The sequence below is a fragment of the Eucalyptus grandis genome, chromosome 7 (assembly GCF_016545825.1).
Source record: "Eucalyptus grandis isolate ANBG69807.140 chromosome 7, ASM1654582v1, whole genome shotgun sequence".
Lineage (NCBI taxonomy): Eukaryota > Viridiplantae > Streptophyta > Magnoliopsida > Myrtales > Myrtaceae > Eucalyptus > Eucalyptus grandis.
The window spans coordinates 9,789,918-9,816,797 of NC_052618.1; the positions used below are offsets into that span (position 1 = coordinate 9,789,918).

The 26,880-nt window shown below is 39.7% G+C and overlaps 3 protein-coding genes across 3 annotated transcripts; 2 read left to right on the plus strand and 1 right to left on the minus strand.

The window, feature by feature from the left end:
• The first annotated feature begins 1,271 nt into the window (after nucleotides 1-1,271).
• LOC120295822 (disease resistance protein At4g27190-like) lies at nucleotides 1,272-14,535 on the plus strand. The gene is made up of 2 exons (XM_039317410.1): nucleotides 1,272-4,106; nucleotides 14,266-14,535. The coding sequence occupies exons 1-2, from the start codon at nucleotides 1,272-1,274 to the stop codon at nucleotides 14,533-14,535; spliced, it is 3,105 nt and encodes a 1,034-aa protein (XP_039173344.1).
• LOC120295823 lies at nucleotides 14,526-17,411 on the plus strand. Its single transcript, XM_039317411.1, has 4 exons — nucleotides 14,526-14,927; nucleotides 15,185-15,611; nucleotides 15,846-16,568; nucleotides 16,683-17,411. The coding sequence occupies exons 2-4, from the start codon at nucleotides 15,315-15,317 to the stop codon at nucleotides 17,409-17,411; spliced, it is 1,749 nt and encodes a 582-aa protein (XP_039173345.1). The 5' UTR covers nucleotides 14,526-14,927; nucleotides 15,185-15,314.
• A 4,152-nt stretch (nucleotides 17,412-21,563) lies between these two features.
• On the minus strand, nucleotides 21,564-21,905 carry LOC120295824 (zinc finger AN1 domain-containing stress-associated protein 12-like). The gene has a single exon (XM_039317412.1). It carries the CDS (start codon nucleotides 21,903-21,905, stop codon nucleotides 21,564-21,566), a length of 342 nt encoding a protein of 113 aa, XP_039173346.1.
• Between the last annotated feature and the right edge of the window lie 4,975 nt (nucleotides 21,906-26,880).

A 26,880-nucleotide genomic window follows, 5' to 3' on the forward strand; every position in this document is an offset into this window, starting at 1 on the left:
CCTTCATTTTCTCTCAATAAAGTGTGTAATTTTTTGAACATTCGATTAATCTTTATTAGGCATGCGGGTCCCCCCATTTCACACACACCGAATAATTAACGTTGACACACTGTTTTTATATTACAAAATGTATTAGTTGCCGCACTTGAAACTTTGTTTTTATTGATTTTGGTAGCTTACCGTTTTAAACTTGGGAGCTAAGCCCCTTCCCTTTTTTAAACTTTTGGCAAGGTTTGGTAAATATTTACGTACAAATACACATTCTATGCACTGAGACAGTTAATGAGGTGTAATTAATCAATGAAATTCGGTTTTCATTAGAACTGTTAAAGTAAGGTTCTTAAAAAAAAAAACTGAATAAAATTAATAATTTTCAATAAATGTTTATTTAATTTTTCAACGTTCGTTTCACGAAAAATAAATTGATTGAAGAAAACATTTTCTATAAAGGGTAAATTTTTTTCCAAAATAAGAGAAAATATTTTTCATTTTTCAAATAAGCTCACTCACTTTCTCTTATCTCACAACTCTTACTAGTCCTCACTTCCTTCTTTGTTTTTTTTTTTTTTTTTTCTATTTTTAAAAGTTCGAATTTCTTTTTTCATTTTCTTCTGTCAGAATCGGACATCGGCCAGCGACGACGACCAGCGGCCGATCATGGGCTAGTCTCGAGCTGCCCAGCTTCTGTTGAGCTCAGGGCCGATTTCGGCGAGCTCAGAGCTGCTGATCGCTGGAGCTATGTACGTATGAAATAAATGGTAGACGGTGGTGGACAGCTAAATAATTCCCGCACTCCGCAAACGGTGGGGTCGAAAAGGCGATTTTAGTCCACAAAGACAAAGAAATGGAGGGGTGGGGCCCGCTTGTTTTAAATCAGTGTCCTTAAGGTCAAGCATAATCAAATGGAGATACGATTAGATGACATCTCTGTATAGCCCACGCGAGGGGCATCAGTGGGAACATCAATATAGTAAGTAACGCCACATATGTTATCCACGCTTCGTGCCACCTGTTTCTGACCACCATTGGATCGTCTAAATGATTTCTTCCTCGCTCTAGAAGCCCCTCTCTTTCGCCTGATCTTCTGCGTCTCTTCTCTTTGTTGGAACCGCCGTGTGTGCATCGTATTGAATCTTTCCTCTTCTTCAGTCATTGGAGTTTCCGGGTTCCATCAGTTTCGCCTGCCTCGGAATATAAAAATTCTTAACTCTCGTTTCTCCACGAAGAAGGAAAGAAAGCCAGAAAGGTAGAAGAAGTCGAAACGGGGGGAAATGGAGGAGATTGCTCTGTGCGGAGCTTCCGAAGTGGCAAAGTGCCTGGTGGCTCCGATTGGTCGGCACTGCGGCTACGTAATGTCCTCCGACCGCTACGTTCGCCAACTTAATGATGAAGTCGAGAACCTAGGTTACACGAGGGATGAGGTGCAGCATTCCATCGATGAAGCTCGAAACAACATGAAGCCGATCATACCCAAGGTCGAGAGATGGGTGAACGACGTGGAGACCGTCGCTAATGAGGTGCGTGACGTGCTGGATTACGACGGAAGAGCTAAGAAAACTTGCTTCTATGGGTGGCTTCCCAACCCAAAGGCGCGATATCATCTCGGCAAAAAGGCGAGAAGGACGGTCAAGGACATCCAGGCACTCATTGCAGTGGGTCCATTCGAGAAGGTTGACTTCGAGAATCCTCCGCCTGGGCTTGTTGGCGCTGCTCTCGACGTGAACTCGTTGGCCGGTGATGGGGGCGACTTTATCACAGATTCGCGAGCTTCCATCTTTCGGGGCATAATGAAAGCTCTGAATGATGAGAAGGTGAAAGTGGTTGGGGTCTACGGGCCTGGCGGCGTGGGGAAGACTACTCTATTGGAGATAGTCGAGGAGAAACTCAAGAAAGAGGGGAGACCGTTCCACATGATCGTCAAATCGAAAGTCTCGCAGACTCCAGACTTGACGAAAATCCAATTCGATATCGCTTACGCCTTGGGTCTAAAAGATCTGAAGGATGAGCCGAGTGAAGAGGGAAGGAGAGATCTTCTGTTCAAGAGATTACAGATGGATCGGAGTGAGAAGGTTCTCATAATATTGGACGACCTGTGGGGAGCACTTGATTTGAAGGCGGTTGGAATTCCTCTGGGAGATGAGAGCAGGTACTGCAAATTGTTGCTTACTTCGAGAGATAAAAGTGTGCTGGAGCAAAAGCTGCATGCCGAACAAACATTTCGTCTTGAAGGTTTAAGCGACGAAGAAGCTTGCATGCTATTTGCAAAGATAGTCCGCGACAAGCTCAAAGACAACGAGGAATTGATACTAAAGGCGGTTCAAGTGGTAATGAAGCTTGCAGGTTTGCCTCTTTTGATTACCTCCGTTGCAAGTACCTTAAAATGTAGCGATGTGTCCACATGGGAGAACATGATAATAAAAATAGAAGACCCAAATATTGAGAGAATGGTGAAGTGGAGTTACGACCATTTGGAGAGTGAGGATGCCAAATGCTTATTCAAGCTTTGTGGTCTTATTGGTGGGACCATTAAAGTCGAATGTCTACTGGGAGTAGGCATGGGTTTGGGCTTGTTTGAGGGATTCAACAACACAGTACAAGATTCAAGGAATAGATTGAATAAGCTGCTCGATAAACTCCGTTTCACTTGTCTGTTGCTGGATGGTGGTGACGACAAGGAAAATGTGACCATACATGATCTTTACAGCGAGGTGGCCGTCTCAACTACATTTAGTGGTCAGCATTCCTTAATGATGAACAGCAATTATGGCTCATGGCCCAAGGAAAAGCTTGAGAAATGTTGGGCAATACGCCAAGTTGATGTTGGCAAGGATAAGCTTGCTGAACTAATGCGGTGTGTGTTTCCTGAATTGAAGATACTCATGTTGTCTCAACCGGAAAATTGGAAGGGGAGACCTGCACACCGACATGATCAGGAAGATTGCTGTAGACTAGATTTCACATACATGAAGGAGCTCCGAGTCCTATATCTCCGCACCATGCATATCACCACTTTACCTTCCTCTATGGAAATCCTCGGGAACCTCTGCTCGTTATATTTAGACCATTGCAAGGTGGGAGACGTGGCAAATCTTGGCAAGCTCAAAGCATTGCAGATTCTTAGCTTTGTAGGATCTAAAATTTCTAGGCTGCCTAAAGATATCGGGGAACCGACAAATCTAAGATCGTTGAATCTAAGTGACTGCTACTCGCTTAAGGTAATCGAGCCTGGAGCTCTAAAAGGCTTAATCAACTTGGAAGAGTTACATATGAAGGGAAGCTTTGATCAATGGATGGGCAAGGATGAAATACCATCAAAATTGTGTAATGCTGGGCTTGCCGAGCTGAAGAGCTTGAGAAAGATAGCATCTCTAGAAATATCGATCCGTGATCCCACCATATTGGAGGATGTTGACTTGCCATTTGGGAACCTGAGCAAATTTTGGATCGAGATAGGAATTGTTTGTATCACCTATGATCTAAAAGGAAATGTTGTTGGGAGAGAATTTGAAGGTTCGAGAACTATGAAGCTCAATTTGGAAGGGTGCGATAGTATTCTTTCAGAAAAATGGATTCAGCAAATTCTACAGAAGACTCAGTACTTATATTTATGCGAGTTGAGTGGGTTCAAAAAGAGCGCTCACGAGTTGTGCACCCAAGGATTCCGAGAAGTGAAGTACCTCAAAATTGAAGATAGCCCCTCAATCAAGTACATTGCCAATTCATTTCATGGCCTCCCCCTCACTGCTTTTAAGAAGTTAGAGTCATTGTTCCTTGAAAATCTTATTAATTTAGAGAAGATATACCATGGCCCCATCGAACCAGAGTGTTTCAGCAAATTGAAAGCCGTGAGTGTCAAACATTGCGATCGATTGAAATACTTGTGGTATCTTTCAGATATACGAAGACTCGTGCAGCTGGAAGAGATTGAAGTGTGTAAATGTAACTCATTGCAATCCATTGTCAAACATGATGCGGGAGAAGATATTGTTTCTACCAATAGCAGAGTTGACTTGCCTAATGTACACCGTCTGATATTGCAAGAGTTAACAAATATGACAAGCTTTTGCAGCAAAGCTGAAAGGACATCAGAGGATAGTCCAATCCAGGTAATTTTTTTTTTTTCATTTTTTCTCTCAGTCAATTTGTCCTATTAGGATGTGATGATATTGGTGTTCACTCAACGGTAGTACGTACTGCATTTAACTTTGATTATTTGTACAATTGGATTCACGTTTTGATTTACAAATAAAAAAATCCTCTCAAATAGAACACAAACCACATTATAACTAGAGGGAAGCCTCTTTCCACGACTAATTTTTTTTTCAACAGTAGATAATTGCACTGATAACTTGGGTTTCTACTGTGACTAATTCATTATTTATTTAACATTCTTAATGAGTTGAAAAAATACTAGTGTGCTGAACGAATGAAAGTGAGAATGAATCTTGAATGAATAAATAAAATTGAATAATTTCAAAATGAAGAAAGTGATATCTGGAGATTCAATAAATGTATGGCGAGTGAGGAGCCACGTAACAAAGAAATCCCCATGATTCATGTCCTGCCTAACATTCAATTTGCAACTGATTCCAACATGTCATGCCAAGTTGCCAACGTCACGATGTCAACATCACCGTGTGTTGGAGAAATCTTTCCAGAATATTTTGAAGGCGACAAAACATTTCTATCGGTCTAAGTCTGGATATCGATAGTTAAAGTCTCAAGATTTTATAGTCTCAAGACTTTGTTATCTCAAGACTCAAGACTCAAGACTCAAGACTCAAAGTTATTCTCACTGATGTCTTTCTAATCCAAAGTGTTGAAGGAAATCCAAAGTCGAGGTTTATGATTGAGGATTTGATCCTATCCTCTGGGATAGATTCTTTGGTTGGATAATCATTTCGGATTCTTTATATCTTATCTCAAAACGATTGAAGATCCGATGGTCGACGAAATAATCTTGGATTATTCTATTCTTGAAACCGAGATCCCGATTGTATGGGCGAACAGATTGATGGGCTATCATCGATTCCTTATATAGCTCGGATGATCTTCTTGATTGATTCCGTCCAACGGGTAGATTGGAGGAATTCCTTTGGTAAGTGCCAACGGCTATGATGGCATGAAGGAATATAAAAGGAAGACGTTCTAGTTGTTTTAAGTGTGTGATCGATAGAAAAATTCCAGTCCAAGATCCTTTGATTGTTAGTTGAGACGAGCGAAATTGTATACGAGAGTGTTTATACTTGGTGACGCCTTGAGCGAGTGTGGTAGATCATCTACACCTAGAAATCAAGGAAGATCAACACCGTAACAACTCTTTGATCATAGTGGAATCCAGCCAATCGGCTGTCGGTGCGAAAGAGTGGACGTAGGCTTGAATCAAGTGAACCACTATAAACCGAGTGTTCAATTCTCTCTTTCCCTTACTCGCCTTGCGATTGAATTTTTAACCGTTGCAAATTCTCTAATTGTTTAAATATCGTGCAAACATCGAGAAATTTTTGCGTATACCTATTCACCCCCTCTAGGTACTCGTACTAGCTATCTCAATTGGTATCGAGCCTGTGTTCTTACTTTGTTTGAAGTGTTTTACTTCGAGTAAAAGATCCATGGCTAGTATGCTAGCACCGGGGCTGATGGAGGGGCAAAGCAATACCGAGACCTCCCTACTTCGATGGAAAGGATTACAACATCCGGAAGAACAAGATGAAAGCTTTCCTACGATCAAAGGATCCTCTGGAATGGGACGTAGTGGAAAAAGGAATCACTCCTGCTGCTTCATCAAACACTGAAAGAGGAAAAGAAACCGTTGAAACCAGCGGAATGTCTCAAGAAGAAATAAACAAGAGACAAGCACTCGATGCTAAAGCAATTTATTCTTTATATTGTGCTTTGTCACCAACTGAATATAACAGAATATCTTCTTGTGTCACAGCAAAAGAAGTCCGGGGACAGTTACATATCACTTATGAAGGAACAGATCGAGTGAAGGAGACCAGAATTAACATTCTTCTTGGTCAATATGAATCCTTCAAAATGAAACCAGGAGAATCTATAACCGACATGTTTAGTCGTTTTTGAGATATTGTCAATGGTCTTGAGAACCAAGGACAAAAATTTCTGATCCCATGAAGGTGAACAAGCTTCTACGTGGACTCTCCAAGGATTGGAATCATATAAAGACTTCAATAAGAGAGACGCAAAGAATCATGCCATTATCTGTAGATGAACTGATTGGAACTCTTCAGTCTTACGAAGTGGAACGAATTAATGAAGACGAAGATCCAAGAGGTAAGAAATCTATTGCACTAAAATCAAATGATGATTCGATGATGCAGATTCTGAAGATGATATGAATGATGAGGAGCTCGCCCTCATGATAAGAAGATTCAGAAAACGAATAGAAAAGGCGAAGGTTCATCCCAAAGAAACAAAGTTCTCGAGACAGCGAGACCAAGTCGGTGATGATGAGGAACCAAACAAAGAAGTAGTTTGCTTCGAATGTAAAAAGAAGGGACACATCGGACCCAACCGTCCTCTTCTGAAAAGAAAAGAGGAAAAGCTGAGAAATTTCGAAAAGCTCTTAAAGCCGAAACCCGGAGCGATACGAGTGTGAAGAGAGTGATGAGGAATATGCCAACCCGTGTCTAATGGCGCAATCGGACTCGGACTGGATCGGACTCGGACAAGTGAATTTGAGGTAAGTAATTATAAAATCCCTGTCAAAGTCTCTAAATATATTAATGAGTTATGTTTTAGTCTTAAGACTTCTCTTAAAAGGATTTCCGAACTTAAAAGGAAAACTCAGTTTTAAAACAAAAGGAAATCATTTTAGAAGAAAAGGTAAAAATTTAGACTTGAATGTTTCTACTCTTAAAGAGAGTGAAGACAATCTTTCAAAAGAAAATGCTTTCTTAAAAACTGATTTATCAAATATTTCAAAGAAATTTTCAATAGGGTCCGAAAAACTTGAAAAAGTTCTTTCAATCCAAAGACCTTACTTTAATAAGTCGGGTCTAGGTATGACAGAAGAAACAATCCCTTTGATTGATTTTCCGAAAGTAAAAGAAAGAATTAAGAAAAGACCATCGAGAGAGGCTTATAAAAATCATTTCAAAAGAGTTTTTGTAAAGCCCGTAGGTCGAAATGCTTTAAGGTGTTCTAAGTGTAGCAAATGATCATTTTGAAAAAGAGTGTCCTATGGTTTGGAAGCCTGTGAAGAGAGTATGGCCTAATAATGCTTATCCTACTAACACGAAAGGACCCAAGAAAATTTGGGTACCAAAGAAAGCTTGAGACTCTTTTTGAATGCAGGTCTCTGTCAAAAAGAAGGTAAAGTGGTATCTTGACAGCGGATGCTCAAGACACATGACAGGAGACTCAGAGTGTTTCATAAAGCTTATTAAAGTGAATGGTGGAAAAGTTTCATTCGGAGGAAATAGCAAAGGAAGTATTGTGGGATTCGGAATTGCGAAAATTGGAAATCTCACAATAAGCAATGTCTCTCTAGTGGAAGGACTCAACTACAATCTACTCAGCATTAGCCAATTGTGTGATACTTTTGGTTACAAGATCTTCTTTCAAGAAGGCATATGTTCTGGAATTAGCAAAGATTCGACTCGCCTCTTTCATGGGTCGAAGGCATGGAAACATCTACCTCCTTGATGTAAAGCCAAATGAAGAACAATGCTTAATTTCAATTCAAGATGAAGCAATTCTATGGCATAGAAAGCTTGGCCATATCAACAAGAAGCAATTAGCCAAAATCTCTTCAAAGCAGCTTGTTCGAGGTCTACCTAAACCGCCATACCAAAAGTCCGACTTATGTACTCCATGCATTCTGGGAAAACAGGTAAGAAATTCATTTAAACAAATAAATCATGTATCTACTAATCATGTAATACATTTGCTTCATATGGATCTCTTCGGACCAACAAGAACCCGAGCATTGGAGGTAAGAAATATTGTCTAGTAATTGTAGATGATTACTCTCGTTTTACACAGGTATATTTTCTAGCAAACAAATCGAAACCTTTTCGTACTTTGAAAAGTTTGCTAAAAAGGTTCAAAATGAAAAAGGATGTGCTATTTCTAGTATAAGAACAGATCATGGAAGTGAATTTGAAAATCAAGATTTTACGAGATTCCGTGATAAATCTGGTGTTAATCACATGTTCTCCTCTCCGTATACTCCCGAGCAAAATGGAGTTGTGGAAAGAAAGAATAGATCTCTTCAAGAAATGGCTAGAACACTTTTAATTGAAAGTAAAATTTCTTCACGATTTTGGGCTGAAGTCAAGTTTCAACTGCTATATATTATAAATAGAGTCTTTTTAAGACCTATTCTTGATAAAACCCCTATGAATTGTTCAAAGGTAAGAAGCCTATTGTTTCATACTTTCATGTGTTCGGTTGCAAATGCTTTATTTTGAAAAATGCAAATGATCGAGTTGGTAAGTTTGAAGAAAGATCGATGAAGGCATCTTCCTTGGATATTCTACATCAAGCAAAGCCTACGAGTCTACAACAAAAAAAGCCACCATGGAAGAATCAATGAATGTCAAATTCCAAGACTCGGTGCAAGATGAATCCAAACCGGACTCGGTACGAAGAGACCAATCCGCTCTAGATCTTCAAATGTCTACATCTCAAGAAGCATCTCGATTCGGAAGTCCATCATCAAGACGCTCATGGAGAATCAAATAAAGAAAGAGATCATCAACCCGGTAACCGGAAACACAAATCCAAATATCCCAAAGATCTTATTATTGGCGAACTTAATGAAGGAATCCGCACTGATCAAAAAGGCATGAAGAATCTAGTGCTTTGTGGCTCTCATCTCGAAATTGAACCAAAAAGCATAGAAGAAGCTTTATCCGATGAAAGCTGGATCGAAGCTATGCAAGAAGAGCTTAGACAGTTCAACATCAATGATGTCCGGGAATTGACATCTAAACCAAAAGGTAAAACATTTATTGGAACCAAATGGGTATTCGGAACAAAATGAACGAAAAGGAAAAGTCGTACGAAACAAAGCAAGGCTCGTGGCCAAAGGGTATACGCAAGAAGAAGGAATAGACTATGACGAGACTTACGCACCCGTTGCAAGGTTAGAAGCTATTCGTCTATTACTTGCGTTTGCTTGTTATAAAAATTTCAGGTTATTCCAAATGGACGTCAAAAGTGCTTTCCTAAATGGATTTATCCATGAGGAAGTTTATGTGGAACAACCGCCTGGATTTGAAGACCCAAAGAAGCCGACCTCGGTCTTCGGACCGAAAAGGCTCGTATGGTCTAAAGCAAGCACCTCGAGCTTGGTACGACGATTAAGTAAGTTTTTATTACAAAATGGTTTTGTCAAAGGTAAAGTAGATACTACTTTGTTTATCAAAAAGGAAAACAAAAACTTTTTACTTGTTCAAATATATGTTGATGACATTATTTTTGGATCTTCTAATGAAAGTCTTTGCAAGAAATTTTCTAAGTCTATGCAGGATGAATTTGAAATGAGTATGATGGGAGAATTAACATTCTTTCTTGGACTCCAAGTGAAACAAATGAAGGAAGGAACTTTCATCCATCAAGAAAAATATGCGAATGATCTTGTCAAAAGGTTTGGATTGGAAAAATGCAAAAAGATCGACATACCAATGTCATGTTCTCGGAAGATAGACAAGGATGAAGAAGGGAAGAAAGTAGATCAAAAGCTGTATGAAGCATGATCGGTTCACTTCTTTATCTTACCGCTTCTAGACCTGATATTTTGTTTAGTGTTTGTATCGTGCTAGGTTTCAATCGATCCTAGAGAATCACATCTCATTGCCGTGAAACGAATTATCAAATACGTTGCTTCATCTTCAAGCATCGGTCTTTGGTATCCAAAGAGGGGAGACTTTAATCTTCTAGGATACTCGGATGCGAGATCTGGCGGGTTGCGGGAATCGATAGAAAGAGCACTTCCGGAACTTGTCAACTACTTGGAAACAGAACGGTGTCTTGGTTTTCGAGGAAACAAAGCACCGTAGCTCTTTCAACGACGTAGCGTAGTATGTAGCTCTTGGAAGGCTTGTTCGCAAATTCTATGGATAAAACAACAGCTACAAGACTTTGGCATTGAAGACTCATGCACGTAAATCAGATGTGACAACACCGCAGTGCTATAAATCTCACCAAAAATCCAATCCTTCATTCAAGAGCAAAGCATATTGAGATTCGACATCACTTTATTAGAGATCATATTCAAAATGGAGAAATCTCGATTCAATTTGTTGATTCAAAAAGTCAACTAGCGTACATATTCACAAAGCCTTTGGAGAAGAATCGCTTTGACTTTATCCGCTCAAGACTCAACATTTTGAAGCTTGAAGAAGTTAAAGTCTAGAGACTCACCAACTCTAAGACTCTGATCTCTTAGACTCTAAGTCCTGAGACTCAGACATTCGTGGATAAAGACTGTAAGTTGTATTTCATCTAAAAGGTACTAATTGTCATTTAGTCGAAAAGGTACGATCTTTTGTTTAATAATTTTGGCAGTTATAGATTTTGAAAAGAAGTAATCGTTCACTTTCCATTGCACCGATTGAACTTCCCTTTTCAAAAACTAAGTTATATATATATATAGTTTTTTACTTTCCCCAATTTTCAAAACCCTAAAAGCACTCTCCTCTCGATCTTGTTTCTACTCTTTGTTCATCGTCGAGAAAGTGGTCATTTTTCTTGGGAAAGCAAGTGAAGGAATCCTCCAATAGACAAAGAAAGATGTCGTCTTTGAGGAAATCATCAAGAATCGCAAACAGGGACCACAAAGAATGAAGAAGGGACCGACTCATTTCGATCTCACCGAGGAAGAAGACTTATCCTGTCGGCCGACAAAGTCCGATTCGCTCTCCTCCACGTCATTCAGCATCTCCCCCCCCACAAAGTGCAAGTCATAATCTGGAAGAAGAGATAATCGAGGATGCCGACCCGGTAAGAGTTCAAAAGCCCTCCTTTTGTATAAACTTTATCGTGCATTGAAAAGCACAGTACTCCATTGAACTACATAGATGACTTCCTTAAGGACAAAAATTATGGGAATGAGTATCTTTTCTCGAAGAAAATGGAGGAATGGGGAATTGCCCCAAAAGGAAAAGCAGAGGAAGCTCTTGCGAACATTCCAAGAGATCCTCGTATGCCGGACAAAATCTGATTGACGCGAATGATGATGACAAAATGTTCCTTGAATTTGAACCTAGAATGGGTGTGGCGGCAAAGGCGAAAGGAAATCGGATGGATTTGTTTAAATCCAAGGATCAAGAAAAAGTGTATTACAGTCTGTTGAAAAGAGGGGTAATCAACCCTAGAAGTGTCGATTTTGACTTCCTGGATTCCATCAACTTGAACCTAAGAGAGAAGTTGAATTTGCTTCAACTTGAGACTTTCTGCTTCGACTCTGGCGACGGGTATGATCATCCGACCGCTTATTTCTATTCAAATCTTAGCTTTTTGGATGCGAATAGAATTTCATTCATGTTCGAGACAAAGTCTATGTGGTAGATGTGAATATGTTGGCGACATAGTTGGAGTTGAACGGGGACGCTATCTCCCAATTAAAGTCTCACCTGCTCGAACTACTCGGATCTTGTCAAAGATAGGGATGTAGATAAGAAAATTATCTATTCCGAATGAACGCTATCAACATTGTGCTTCACAAGATTGTGATCAATTGTCTAAGACCTAAGTCTACTTCAAAGACTTCGTGTCTCTTTCGAAGCAAAGTTGATGTATGCGATCAACTCAGGACGGAAGTTCTCTCTCCCGCACACTATTCTTTTCCATATGTACAGAACTGTGTCAAAAGACAAAGGACAATTGCCTTATCCTGGTCTGGTGACCAAGATCTTCAGACATCTGAATATTGATCTGCCACATACTTTTTGTGTTCGACCGTGTGATAAGATGGTGGTAGGGCTGAAAATGTTAATGAAGATGCGTCTCCAAGAACTTTCTAAGGCAATGGAGAAATTCAAAGTGAAATCTCCAAATCGATCTGCTTCAAAAGGAAAAGGAAAGAAGGCATTTAGTGCTTCTTCGAAAAAGAGGAAAAGAACTCTTATCCTGGAGGATGAGGATGAAGATGATGAAGATCCCACTATTCCAAAGATCGACAAGAACAAGACGTTCGTGTCTTATTCGACGTAACTTCAGCGAGCGAGAAGAAGAAGAACAGAGAGAGAAGGAGAAAGAAGTTGAGGAAGAAAAAGAAGAAGTAAAAGAACAATCTGAGATAAACTGAGAGAAAGGAAATCAAGAGATTGATCATCACTCTTCCCCTTTCGATGTCCTAGAGACAAGGGAGTTAGCGAGCAAGAGAGGTCTCCACCTCATGCCGCTGAAGATCAAAGAAAATCTCCGTAAGACCTGTAAGAAGCTCGGTCTCTCAATTGCCTGAAGAAGATGATACGACAATTCCAAATCTGCAAGACCGTTCAGAAGCACCATCGTCGCACACACACCATCCGAGAAAGCCAATGCCGGTACACGCACGGATGATTCTCAGTAGATCTTCGTAGTATCATGAATATTCTTACGGAAATGCGTAACCAGATATATATTCGGATTGTGAAATCCAAGTCTTGAAGCATGCTGGACAAGCATCTTCGCCCTCTCGGAAGATAAATACAAAGACCTCGCTCTACAACTTCAAGCCAATGCCAAGAGAGAAGAGGTAGCTCATCTCGCGAGAAGATCTCGAAGAAGCTCGAAGGAGTAGTCCACCATTGGGGATTTCCGGATCGTGCGCATTCCCAAGCGAGACATGACTCCTTTCTCACCCTCTTTTTAATGATGACAAAAAGGGGGAGAACCAATTTGAACAAACATTATTTTAAAACTTTATTTGACTTTTGTGGTTATGTTTATTTTTGAGTATGACTTGAGAACTTGAACTTGAGTGTTAGACCGAATTGGTTGTGGATTTTGATGCTTGACTTGTTGCATTTATATCAAGTATTGTTACATGGTATTACTCATGAAAGACTAACCAATTTGCTGTGGATGCAGAGTCCGGTTGTTTATTAATCTTTATGAGTTAGCCATATTGCTTGAGAAATGTTTTTGCGGGTCAAAGTTGTTCAAATCTTCAAGAAAGTTTTGTCACCATCAAAAAGGGGAGATTGTTGGAGAAATCTTTCCGAATATTTTGAAGCCGACAAAACATTTCTATCGGTCTAAGTCTGGATATCGATAGTTAAAGTCTCAAGATTTTATAGTCTCAAGACTTTGTTATCTCAAGACTCAAGACTCAAGACTCAAGACTCAAAGTTATTCTCACCGACGCCTTTCTAATCCGGTGTTGAAGGAAATCCAAAGTCGAGGTTTATGATTGAGGATTTGATCCTATCCTCCGGGATAGATTCTTTGGTTGGATAATCATTTCGGATTCTTTATATCTTATCTCGAACGATTGAAGATCCGATGGTCGACGAAATAATCTTGGATTATTCTATTCTTGGAAACCGAGATCCCGATTGTATGGGCGAACAGATTGATGGGCTATCATCGATTCCTTATATAGCTCGGATGATCTTCTTGATTGATTCCGTCCAACGGGTAGATTGGAGGAATTCCTTTGGTAAGTGCCAACGGCTATGATGGCATGAAGGAATATAAAAGGAAGACGTTCTAGTTGTTTTAAGTGTGTGATCGATAGAAAAATTCCAGTGTCCGAAGATCCTTTGATTGTTAGTTGAGACTGAGCGAAATTGTATACTGAGAGTGTTTATACTTGGTGACGCCTTGAGCGAGTGTGGTAGATCATCTACACCTAGAAATCAAGGAAGATCAACACTGTAACAACTCTTTGATCATAGTGGAATCCAGCCAATCGGGTCCGTCGGTGCGAAGAGTGGACGTAGGCTTGAATCAAGCCGAACCACTATAAACGAGTGTTCAATTCTCTCTTTCCCTTACTCGATCTTGCGATTGAATTTTTAACTGTTGCAAATTCTCTAATTGTTTAAATATCGTGCAAACATCGAGAAATTTTTTGCGTATACCTATTCACCCCCCTCTAGGTACTCGTACTAGCTATCTCACCGTGCAGTTTGCTGCATTGATAGAATGATAATGGTGGGGATATCCTCAGGAAAATGATTTCGCTTTTCATGGAAGGGAAATTCTTTTTTTTCATTTTAGCTTGAGAGTTTCACTTATTTTCTCTTGAAAATAGCTTTACTTGTAACAAACTCACCTTTAATGAGTTTCATTGTGGCGCTTTGTCAGGTTTCATTGCCTCACTTGGAATCCCTAGTAATGGTTGGACTCCCTGGCCTAGAAAAGATACTCTATGGTGAACCCTCAATAAAATACAATGGTCTGAAATCGCTAAAGATAGAAGAATCTAAATCCACGTTGAGTATTCTGAAAGATTGGATACTAAAGCTGCCAAATTTGGAGTCAATGGAAATTGCGGGCTCTCCATCATTAGAAGTAGTTTTCGACTTGGAGGAACTAAAAGTCACTTTGGAGAAGTTGAGATTCTCTCTTGGCTAAGTACATTGGAGTTATCTAAGCTGCCAAACTTGCGGTGCATGTGGAAACAAGATGTACGATTGCAAGGAATATCGATATTTCGGAACTTGAAGAAGCTCTCTATCAGCAATACAGGGCTATCATTTCTCTTTCCGGTGTCTATGACTAAATATCTTAGAGAAATTAGAGACATTGAAGTGAAGGATTGTCCAAATATGAAGGCAGTGATTGTGGATGAAGAAGGAAGAAATGAAGAGATGGATGATATTATAGAGTTCCCATTATTGGAACGACTATCTATAAGCCATTGTCCCATGGAGAAATTCTTCTCGTATTCTCACGGAAAAAAAGAGTTAATAACCACCACTTCAGATTCACAAGATACTTATTTCGATTTCTTCATTGATCAAAAGGTACGAATCTTTTCTTTTGAGATTACGCCCATAATAGTCATAGGCACATGATTTATGGGGGCAAATAATAATATTTCTTTGAAGATTTTTTATTTGATTTTCTTAGTTAAATTTTTTTTCTAATTTATAACTATAGTTGTTGTCAGAGTAAGGCCGTTAGTGATAATTCCTTGCTCCACCGTATTAGATAGATCTATATTAGTCTAAATTGTCAAATTATTCATAGCTATGATCTAATGCATAACTCTTATGAGCAGATAAGTTTACCAAGCTTGGAGAAGTTAATACTCTACTCGGTAGGATCCTTCAACAAATTAGCCAACCTCACCCTGAAACAAGATGTACAGTTAGAAGGAATATCAATATTTCGGAACTTAGAGAAGCTCTATGTCTATAATATGGGGCTGTCATTTCTCTTTTCAGCGTACTGTGGCTAAATGTCTTAGAGAAATTAGAGACATTACAGTGGAGGACTGTCCAAATATGAAGGCGGTGATTGTGGATGAAGAAGGACGAAGAGATGAAGGGACAGTTGATATTATAGAGTTCCCACTATTGAATCGACTAACTATAAGCTGCTGTCCCACAGAGAAATTCTTCTCATATCCTCACGGAAAAACAGAGTCAATAACCACTACTTCAGATTCACAAGATACTTATTCTAATTCCTTCTTTGATCAAAAGGTACGAATCCCTTCTCTTGAGATTATACCCATACTAGCCATGAGCACACACTTTGTGGCTCTTTGAAGAATTTTTTTATTTGGTTTTAATGTGTTCATTATGTACAACTACATTTGTCAAAGTAAGGCCACTAGTGAAAATTCATTCTTCCGTTGCATCAAATGGATCGTTAAGATTAGGCCAAATTGTTAGATGTTTCATAGCTATGATCTAACGCATAACTCTCATGAGCAGGTTAGTTTACCAAGCTTGGAGCATTTAGGCCTTTGCTCAGTAGGATCCTTCAAAAGGATATGGCACGATGAACTTCCCAAAAGTTCTTTCTGCGAATTAGCCACCCTCACCCTTGAAAATTGTTTTGGGCTACTCATCGTCTTCCCTTCGACAATCACACGGAGATTGCACAACCTGAAAGAAGTCAAAGTTTCAAACTTGAAATGCTTGGAATCATTATTTGACTGTGGATCCTTTGGTTCAACTATGGAAAGAAAACTTGTGTTGCTCCCAAAATTGGAAAGAGTGGAGGTGAGAGGAGCAGGAAGGCTCAAACACATGGTGAAGAGCGACTCTCACATGGTTTTGGGTTTTCCTAGTCTAACAAAAGTCGAGGTTGAAAATTGCTCCGAGCTAACATATCTTTTCCCCAATTATACGGTCACAACTTTAGGGAAACTTGAGCGCTTATGGATTAGCAAATGCGAACGTATGAAGGAAGTGGTTCCCAAGGAAGAAGGGGATCAATCAAAGTCGGAAGTGATTAGTTTCCCTTGCTTAAGTGACTTATCACTTCAGAAGCTTGATGACTTGATTTGTTTCAGCTCAGGATGTTCTTCGTATGATTTTGCCTCATTAAGAAGTCTAAGAATTGAGGGGTGCTGTAACTTTGGAGCGTTCATCCCAAGTCCTACAAGTGTCGAGAGGCCATTAAGCAAGATGGCGGGAGAGGACGATGAGATGGTTCGCTCTATCCCTTAGTATGATCCTTCATATTCTTACATTTCATGTTTTAGATCAAACAATGCAATAAATATGTCCTACTTATCCTCCTTTTCTCACATTATCCTCATGTAGGTTACATTTCCCAATATAAGAAGTCTAGAAATTGAAGGCCCTCAGTGCAAAGAGCTATGGAACAATCAAATTCCCACCGATTCCTTTCGGAAATTGAAATATCTTGGTTTGGAGTCCTGTGACAATCTCCAACGTATTGCCCCATCCCATATGTGGAAGAGGCTACAGTGTTGTCTTGAGAATCTAAAAGTGATTTCATGCTGTTCGATTGAGATAATATACGAAGGTGATGGGATGGATATAGAGGGTGGTGAATTGAGGTCATTGGTTTTGTGTGATCTCAAGAATTTGAGGCACATTTGGCAGTCCAACAATCTCCCAAACATCCCGTTCCCAAACTTGAGAGACATAGAGACTGTGAGGTGGCCCCGTTTGGAAATGGTTTTCACTACCTTCACAGTGAAATTTCTCCGGCAAATCAAAGAGCTAATGGTGGAGTCATGTGAAGATATGAAACAAATTGCTGGCCATGAAAAAGCGGAAGAAGCGACTGGCACGACAATCACCTTCTCCAAGTTAACTATTCTTAGACTTCTCGAGTTGCCGAAATTCAAGAGCTTCTTACTTGAGAGATACTCTCTGAAATTCCCGTGCCCTGAGAACTGCCCATCCTTGCGAGACTTGAGTATAGTAAGTTGTGGAGCGGAGCCAGACCAAGCCCTTGGTGACTGGGAAGGCCACCAACAAGCACGACAACTACTCATGATCTTCCGCCAATTGATCTGTTAAATAGACTCGGATGATTTTTGAAGATCCATAAGTCAACTCTCTCGGTGATTTCAAATTGAATCCTTTTCCTCTCACTTCGTTGCTGATTGTCATTGCTTCTTGATCGCCACCAGCAGTTTCGCCACTGTGAAGGTGTGTAATGCCGAAGTGCTCTTGAAACTCAGTCATTTGCTTTGACAATGCCATTCTTGGACGTTGCTTCTGTTATCTCATTACTTATGATGTCAATTGCTGTAGCTAATCGTACTTCATTCACCAAAACCACGTGCTCTGTTTTCCAATGCTTTATAAATGAAGCGGAGGCTAGGATCTATTCCTACCGTTTGTGAAAATTGGCTCTAATTGAGGCTGATGATTTGAAGCGGTGCTCCTCAGCCGAAATGTATACCTCTTGTTTGATGAAATTCTTGAACTAAATTAGTGCGTATTTTGATTCAGGTATTGACCAAGAATTTCCTTCATTACTAGATTGTTGATCTATTCTACAACAACAAGTAGATCTATTTATAGCTCAATATGTCGGTGCTACAACGATGATGCGATTATTAATCATTCATTGATTGCAATAGGAAACTTATTAAGGACACTTGCCTCTGAGTTGCTCTGATTTTGCTCCAGTCATCACAGCTTGAAACCCCAGCTTAATGGTCGTGCTACCTGCACAAATTCTCTTTTTTGCTTCCGCCAAACTGAAATACGAGTATCAAATGTCATCTCAACTTTGCAATGTAGATCATGCCATGGTTGCCTTGGGACATAGATCTCATGATGAGGAAATAATATATCCATGTTATTACAATGCTAAATGTAAACACTAGCTTAATTACCACGAACGTAGGTTGCTGCGAGGAAAGAGGAATTTAAAAATTAGAAAATCGAAGAAAATCAATAAAACTATTTATAAAAATTTAGTTTTAATCAGACGCAGGTCGGGTCAGCTATTACGACAGAATTTTTTATTCCCTAGGTTCCACCAACGATTTTCCTTCTCCCTCGAATTCGGTTACGATAGCAATAACCAGAAGGACATTTTCGTCGTTTTAAATCAGGGCACTTTCGTCATTTGACGAGGAAGTTCTCGATTCCGCTTCGCATCCATAGCCTCTCCCATCCTCCCTAGCTTTACCGCCGGCCGCCGGCTCCACGGGAAGCCACCGCCGGCCTTCCGTCTCCGACCACGGTAGACGCACGAAGAAGGGACACAATACGCGCGCGGGAGAAACAAAGGTCAAACCTGGAATCCAAAGTTCATTGTCGTTGATTCGAGGTTCGCCAGAGGTGAATCGACGTCGATTCCAGTGTTCATGACTTCGATTGCGGGTTCCAGTGTCGTCTGGTTGCAGTTCCGATCGCGTGCTGTTCTGACCGCGAGGGGCTCCTTCGATTCGTTCTTGCGCTTCGGTGATCGGTGGAAGCTTGCGGTAGGTTCGAATCCCATGGAAAAGGACGCTCGGGCTCAGTTGACTCCCAACCGTCACTTTCGAATCTTCTCTCTACCAACTGAGCTCTTCCGCTTCATACTCTAAATCAAGCCCGAGAGTCGTCCTCGCGTCGAATGAATGTACGGATACTGCTCAGGAAGTGTTCGATGAAACGACCGAAAGACCCTATCCGTTATTCTGTCCCGTTGCTGGCCATTAGAATCGATGCTATAACGAGGCTGTGCTCGCTGTCTGGAAAGTCGCTGAGTCGTCATATGGAGCTCGTGCCGTCCTAGCCACCAAATCATCAGGTCATCTCTTCTCCAATTAAACTTCGTTATTGGTGTCGGATTTGTTCTAAACTCGCCTCTCTTGATCTCTGTTCTGTTTTTCCCTTCTATTTCCGCGCCTTTCACTTGACTGCTTTGTCGTCGGACTTTCGTTGGGTTGTCACGCGGATCGTGATTGCTTTCGATTCGATAATACCGGTTGCCTTTATCGGACCTTCCTCTGTGTACACATTCGAGATGGCCGGAACCGCATTTACCCAGGAGGTACGTGTGCTTGCCCGGACCATAGCTTTTCATACCGACCGGAGCTCATTCTAGGATTCCATTTATTGAAAGGTTCTATCGATATGTGGTCCTAAAGTGGTGGTGCGATCAATTGTCTTTCGCATTGCAAGTCGGATCATGAAATTCCACGAACTGGACCCTTGATTGTTTGCTGGAATGAGGTGGAATTTGCCGAATTTTTGTCGAGGTGTTGCCGGAAGATTACTGTGGCTTTGCTAGAATTCACTAGAATTTTACTTGGAGTCGCTGTAATTTGTTCAGAATTGTTGAAACTCGCTTGAATATACCGGAGTCTTGCTGAAATAAGTTGGAATTTTGTCAAAACATGCCCAAAGTCTTTAAAGATACTTTTCTAGTTCACCAACACGCAAGACGACATTTTTATGCCACAGCTCTCCTCAAGGGCATCCCATATGTTAGACCTGGAGGATTTTCTCGGGAAAATCTGTTGATATCGGTGAGGAGGAAAAATGGGTGCCATGGCAAGTGAAAAACGCCAAAAAAAAAAAGGTGGCGAAGCTGTTGGTAAATTCCTTTTTTTTTCAAGTCCTTGGTAAAATCTTGAATAGAATAGTAACTTTAAATAAATAAAGTAAGTATCTTCTGCTCAGCATCCGTAAGTTTCAATGTTCGAGTTTAGTTTTTTCTAAATAAGTTGTTGATTCAATTAGAAATCTTGTTTCCTTATTCGATTTTCATCTTTTGCTATTGGTGAAAAATTTCACGTAATTCTAGAAAAAAAATCGATCACATGGTTGATATCTTTATTGTGTTTATTTTCCCAATTATTTTTTATGAATTTGCATAAAAATCGTATAAGAAATCTCATCTACTTACTCCCTTTTTTTTGGAGATATCCCTTCATGCTCTTCCATTAGGTGATATGTTGCTTCAATTGCATCATCAAACTGAACAAAAAGCTCATGTTAAGGTCATGTGAAGGTACAAAACTAATTGGTGGCCATGAAGAATGTGAAGAAACGGCTGGCACAACAATCACCTTGTTGAAGATAACTACTCTTAAATTTTACAATTTGCCGAAATTGAGGAGCTTCTTACCTGAGAGATACTCTGCAGAATTCCCATCCTTGGATGTCTCGAGTAGGATAGAGCTGGACCAAGGCCCCGAGGTGAGGAGGACAACAAGTGGGAAATTGTGGGGTTAGACCATGGAAGTGAGGGGGAAAGTGAGGGGATGCAAAATATCATGTCCGGTAATATGAGATTTTTTTTTTTTTTTTTCATTATTCTCTTCTACACGTCCCGCGGGGTGCGTGACTATTTTCTTGACTAGACATTTCTTTGGTTTGTCTCCTAGGCTATAATGATGAGGGACCAATCATTGGACCATACATTGTAAGGCGTTGTATAAAGTCTAATCAAGTGCATTATCGTGTTAATAAATCATCTTGTCTGTTAGAAAATTTATGTGCTATTATATTAAGCATGTTCAAGAAAACCACGAAAATTCTTCATATTTGAAAGAGCTTTATATTTGTTTAATTTTCATGAAGAATAAATTTTTATAATGCTCGTTATCCACACATGAATGCTCATCCCCCAACCACTAAGTTCTCCATTATGAATTTGCATTTTGGAGGGAAAGAAACTTCTATTTTAGAACTTCTAATGACTCTTAATTTGGCCCTCCAACATTGTCCAGCTTTAGAACTAGACAATGTCGTGGATAAAGATTAGACATTTGTTAATAAACTGTGAAATTTTAGAAATTAAATGCATTGTTATGACAATTTTTACAATTTGTGCTTTAATTTTCCCTTTTTGTTTACGTTAACCGAAACACTATTATAGTAATTACCGCGTTGTAGCCCTTGCATAGGAAAGTTAAAGATAAGAAAATCTTTGCATGAAAAATTGTAAGATGAAAAGGAGTAAGATTTTCGCATTTTGTATTTCATGCTTTCACATTCTACGACTTGTTTTCACTTTACATTTATTTATTTTAATAAGTGTTTCATAAATTCTAAAATTTATTACAAAAGTACAATTAAATTTTTAAACTTTCGCTCTTTTAACTCTATTAAATTAATTAATGGAAAATAATGTCGTGATTTTTATTTAGAATATAACTTTAGGCTCGTTTTATTAAAAAAGAATACATGAGTTCATCAACGGGTTTTGATGACGGCATTTGCTCAGCAAGATACTGATCCCCACTCTTCCTTCCCGCACTCCTTCTTGCTCATCCACTTCCAGGCCAGCGCCGCCCAGAGCTTCTCATTCCACCGCCCTCCAACCGCAGGCGCCGCCACCGCCACCGCCGGCGTGCTGGTGTCGGAGAACGTCAGCATCTCCCTGCACCGACGGTTGGGGCACGCCGACGTTTTCTTCTCCCCCAGGTCGCAGTCCCCGAACCTCTCTTGCCTCTGCAACATCGTCTTCTCGTCTTCCTCGGTGGTCTCGATCGCAGTCGAGCAGGCTTCGCAAACAACGAGCCGCTGGTTCAGGTGGTCCGAATTCGGGCACTTGTGGGACATCTGGATCTGCGCTCGAGACGCGAAAACTGCACATGATCTGCACTGGTTCAGATGTGTGATTCAGGATGGAAAAATTATTGAACAAATCCTTCTTTCCGTATAAATTTATAAGTAATTGGCCACCAAAATCACAAACTCGATTGCTTCGTGATCCGACGTAAGCAATCGGAGTCGTGACGAATTACCTCACGACAACCGTCACAGGAGGAAGAAGTAGATCGAGGAGATTGCAAATCTGGGAAAGCCCATGTTCCTCCTCCCATCTCTCTCTCTCTCTGTGACAATTGGTTGAGGCTGAAACCGTTTGAGGGACAGTATTATGATTTCGAGTTTGAGGAAGATTGAATGTGAGTTGGAATCGGTGATAACGAGGTTTCTTTGAGTGGATTGAGTATTTACATAATCATGATTCTCATCAAGGTAAACTTCGCATGCTCTGTTTCTGCTGGAGGTGGGGATCGAGTGCTTGATTCTGCCAGCGTGAAATCCGGTTGAGTTTGAGACTGTCCTGACGAACTCAAACATGTTTCGGTGATTGTTTGGATACGAACCTTTTCCTTACCATCTTTACCAAAAAAAAAAAACCTTTTCCTTAACATTGCATTCAGGTGCCCTTTGCTGCAACGCCTGCCACATGTTTGATTGAATTCCTGAACGGCGCTGGCATGCGTCTTTCCCAAGCATTCTTGCATTCTGATGATTACCTGGCAATGGCGTCCTTAAACTGAAAGTTCTTCAGGGTATGTGACAAATTATTTTCATTGATGTTGGTTGAACTTCTAAAGTTGTGCTCAATGCTCCCACAACTGGGAATTTGAACATGCTGTGTTGGCTTAATTTACTTGAAATGATGTTATCTATATCAATCTACGATTTTTTTTTTTTGATGACCCAAGGAACCCGCGCACCGTACCAACACGGATAGCCCGACAGGCCCGGGGTAATAGGATAAACCCTGGGGCGATGCTAGCGGAGAACCTACCACCCCGACGCGCACTTAAGATCCCGTGCGGCCAGCGGAATTCGAACTCCTCAATCTACGATGTTTGTATATGGCTATTCTAACATTTGAGACAATTACCATCTTTGAATTGAAAATGGTGAGATCCTTCTTTGAAATGTGCATCATGTACTGTGTACTTCAGTGAATTCCTGTCCGGACTTCATCCTTTGCTTGATCTCGCGAGTAATTGGTTTCGTACGCTTTGATGATTATGCCTTGCATTTCTCGATCCGTTCATTGATACCTTAATACCTTCTCATTGTCAATGATATTTGGTTCCCTTTTTTTGGCGAATGCATAAGCCTTTTAACTGTTTGATTTTCTTCGTTTACTGAAGATTCTGAAGTTCATTCCTCGATGTCATTTGCTTGTATCTTTTCTATAAATGGCATGCGAGTCCCTGTCATAACTGACATTCAATGGCTGAGTAGATAATGAGCTGTTTGTGCCATGACTAAATGCTTTGGTTGATTCTTTGTCCACATTGCCGATTTGTATACAGGTTCAGTTGTTGCTAAATGAGTATCAACTATCAACCATGAGAATTTATAGTAGAATGCGGCTCAATTCTGTTTTCCTGTGTTTATGTTGCTATGCATTTTGGTTTTTGCAGCATGATGTTCTTCGAAAATGTCTCCGCCGCAGCCGCCTGTGGGTAATTAGAACGTGATCTTTAGTATTTGGTCCCAAGAGTTCCTATTGTGTATTACCAGAGTTGTTTCCAAGTTATTCAAGTCATATCGTCAATTTACTTTGGATATCCATGCTGATTTTTATAGAAGTTTAATGTGTTTTTTGTGTCATTTGTTGGCTAGGATTGAATTTGATAGATCTTGGTTTCATATGAGGGTTAATTTGGTAGCGCACGATGATACATCAACGTGCAGATGATTTCTAGTCATTTTTTAATGTTTTAGTAGTGATTTGCTTGAATAAATAAAGGTCACGTGCCATTGTCTGAACCATAAACTACAAGTATCGGACTCGTTCTTAGTTAAATAGCATGTCCCGGGTTAGTTTCTGTAAGTGGCCATGACCCCGGGCCGGATTCTTTAGTTTACCGGATCATTCCGTGCTTATCTGTTATATGTTTCTCCTTGGAATTTTATTATTGGTCGTCATTTGGGGGATATTTATTTGATAGCTTAGAAATAGAATAAAATCTTGGATTTGGCTCACGGGGATTCTTGTCCTGGGACTCAATAATGAGGCCATGTATATTCATTACCTGACATCATATTGGGTTTATTCTGTCGCACTTTACCTTTATTGCATTGATTTTGATTGCTTACTTGTTGATTGTGCACCCATGCAAGTACATCATTTAGTGGTGTATGATAATACAATAGGCAAAGATCGCATGAACAATATATTCAAAAGATTGAGAATCGGCACTAAAAGGGTGGTCATTAGATAATTAGCGTAATTAAGCCTCCGATCTTAGACCAATAGTTTGCGAGAGTGAAGTGTACTATTGCGCTTCACTTGGCTCTTAATTGACCCTAAATAGAGTAGTGGCAATTTCAATTAAATAAAATTTCTTTAATTAATTAATTGAAACTCAAAGGTCAAGATAGTTAGGATTTAAGAGAACTCACCTCGAACAAGAGCGAGCACCTTGAACAAAGTCATCACTTATTTCAATTCGACAAATCGTTATACCCGCCCCTCTAAGATTCCTTAAAGAGGGTCGCAACAATTTATGAGAGGGAGCTTTCGAAAATTAGTTATGGTAATACGTGTTATGGTGACTAGAGGAGGCAAATTAAAAGGGCTTCATTTTTTGGCACGTTTTAAGACAGATGATGTCGTCAATTAAATCTCTTGTCCATGTGCTCCGAAACCGAGTGGGGTCGCCAACAATTTGCTTAAGAAAATTTGGATGCCCATGCCACTTCATTTTGGCATTCCTGTGCTATCTTTTTTCATTATTTATTTTTTCTTATCATTACAGATCTTCTTTTTTTTTTACAAAAGATGTCCATCCCCATTGCTTTAATGTTTTGTTTTCTATCGCTTAAATATCTTCAACCACCTTTCCTTGCGGGATAGCCACCTGTTCAGCATGTTTGCCTTCGCTCTTGTGATAATGTACTTAATGTTGTCAGTTGGGACACGCATATTATATGTACCTTCATCTATGTGAATGGTAAGCTTAAGTTGGAACCTTATGACACCTATATTCCAATGGTATCTCTAAATCCTTCTTATTGAACCTTCATTCTTATCGTGTTTATTCTTTAGAGATAAACTACAAACGAGAGAGAGAGAGAGAGAGAGAGAGAGAGAGAGAGAGAGAGAGAGAGAGAGAGAGAGAGTCCATGGTAAATGAAGGCATATAAATGAGGAATTAATGGAAAGGAAGTAAATAGAGCTGATACTATAAAAAGGTGATAATTTTTATATCAGAGTGAACTTCACCTCTAATATAATATAAAAATAATGGAACTCATGAACTTGCCAAATTTTTGTTGAGGTGTTGCCGCAAGATTATTGTGGCTTTGCTATAATTCACTAAAAGTTTACTTGGAATTGCCGTAATTTGTTCAGAATTGTTTAAACTCGCTTAAATGTACCGGAGTGTGGCTGAAATAAGTTGAATTTTGTCAAAACATGCCCAGAATATTTAAAGATACTTTTTCTAGTTCACCACATGCAACACGACATTTTTATGCCATGACTGTCCTCAAAGGCGTCCCATCTGTTAGACCTCAAGGATTTTCTCGGGAAAATCTGTAAATGCTGGTGAGGACGAAAAATGGGTGCCATGGCAAGTGAAAACGGAAAAAGAAAAAAAGAAAAAGAGATGACGAAGCTGTTGGTAATTTTTTTTCTAACTTTAAATAAATAAAGTAAGTAACTTCAGTGCTTGCATTTAGTTTTTTTCTAAAGAAATTGTTGATTCCAATTAAAATTCGTGTTTTCCTATTCGATTTTTCACCTGTTGGTGTTGGTATTTCACGTAATTCTAAAAAGTCGATCACGTGGCTCATATCTTTATCATGTTGATTTTCCCAATTATTTTCGATGAATTTTTATAAAAATCGAATTAGAAATCCCATCTCCTTACTCCCTTTATTTGGAGAAATCCCTTTGCATTCTTCCATAAGATGATATGCTTCAATTACTTCCTTATATTGTTCCACTCGACGCATCATCAAACTGAACGAAAAATGGTGAGTAGATTATATAGAATTACTGAATAAATGGTGAGTAGATTATCTAGAATTACTGAATAATCCATCTCTATACTCTGCAATTTCATAGCAAACAAATTATATCTAGTGCTTAAGCAACATCCCCATTTTAGCGAATACCCATAAACTATTACATTCCACAAGCCTGTATCTCAAAACGGCATATCATCAGGCACTCGACAAGCACTATCTAAGTAATCATGTTAAGCATGCATATGTGCCTAGGAAAAGGCAACGGATACTTAGATTCATAACTTAGCTTCGAAATTGAGTAACCGAACCTTTCTGCCTCCAGTACATTTTCTACAAATTTAATGGTGGAAGACCAGATCGGAAGATCGAAATCCCTTTCTTACTTCCTAACTCCGATGAAATCTAATTCGATTTGGAGAGCACCGGTGGAAAAGGTGAGGAAATAGCATGTCGGAAGAGCATCGTCATGGTTCGCTTGCGGGCTCTGTATCGCAAGGTGTGAGATGGGCATGGTTTAATGGGTTGGGCCAGACCGAAAGGCTTGGGTGATGGGGTCCAAACTAGGCCCAATTGGACTCTCTCTTCTTATTTTTATTTACTTTTATTTATTATTGTTTTGTATCTTTTTACTATTATTTATTTCTTATTTTTTTCAGAAATATATGCTTAGTGTGTCGATAAAAATTAAGGTGTCAATAATGGATTTTGTGGAATGAAGGGAGAGAGTGAGAGAGAGAAGAGAGAGAGATTATGTAATGCGCTTTACAAATAGAAAATATAATAAAATTACCCATTATCTTAG

Coding starts and splice junctions, on each gene's coding strand:
- LOC120295823 (XM_039317411.1), top strand. CDS start 15,315: ATGTCTATAATATGGGGCTGTCATTTCTCTTTTCAGCGTACTGTGGCT. Junction 15,612..15,845: donor ATTCCTTCTTTGATCAAAAG/GTACGAATCCCT, acceptor TCTCATGAGCAG/GTTAGTTTACCAAGCTTGGA. Junction 16,569..16,682: donor CGGGAGAGGACGATGAGATG/GTTCGCTCTATC, acceptor ATCCTCATGTAG/GTTACATTTCCCAATATAAG.
- LOC120295824 (XM_039317412.1), bottom strand. CDS start 21,905: ATGTCCCACAAGTGCCCGAATTCGGACCACCTGAACCAGCGGCTCGTT.
- LOC120295822 (XM_039317410.1), top strand. CDS start 1,272: ATGGAGGAGATTGCTCTGTGCGGAGCTTCCGAAGTGGCAAAGTGCCTG. Junction 4,107..14,265: donor CAGAGGATAGTCCAATCCAG/GTAATTTTTTTT, acceptor GCGCTTTGTCAG/GTTTCATTGCCTCACTTGGA.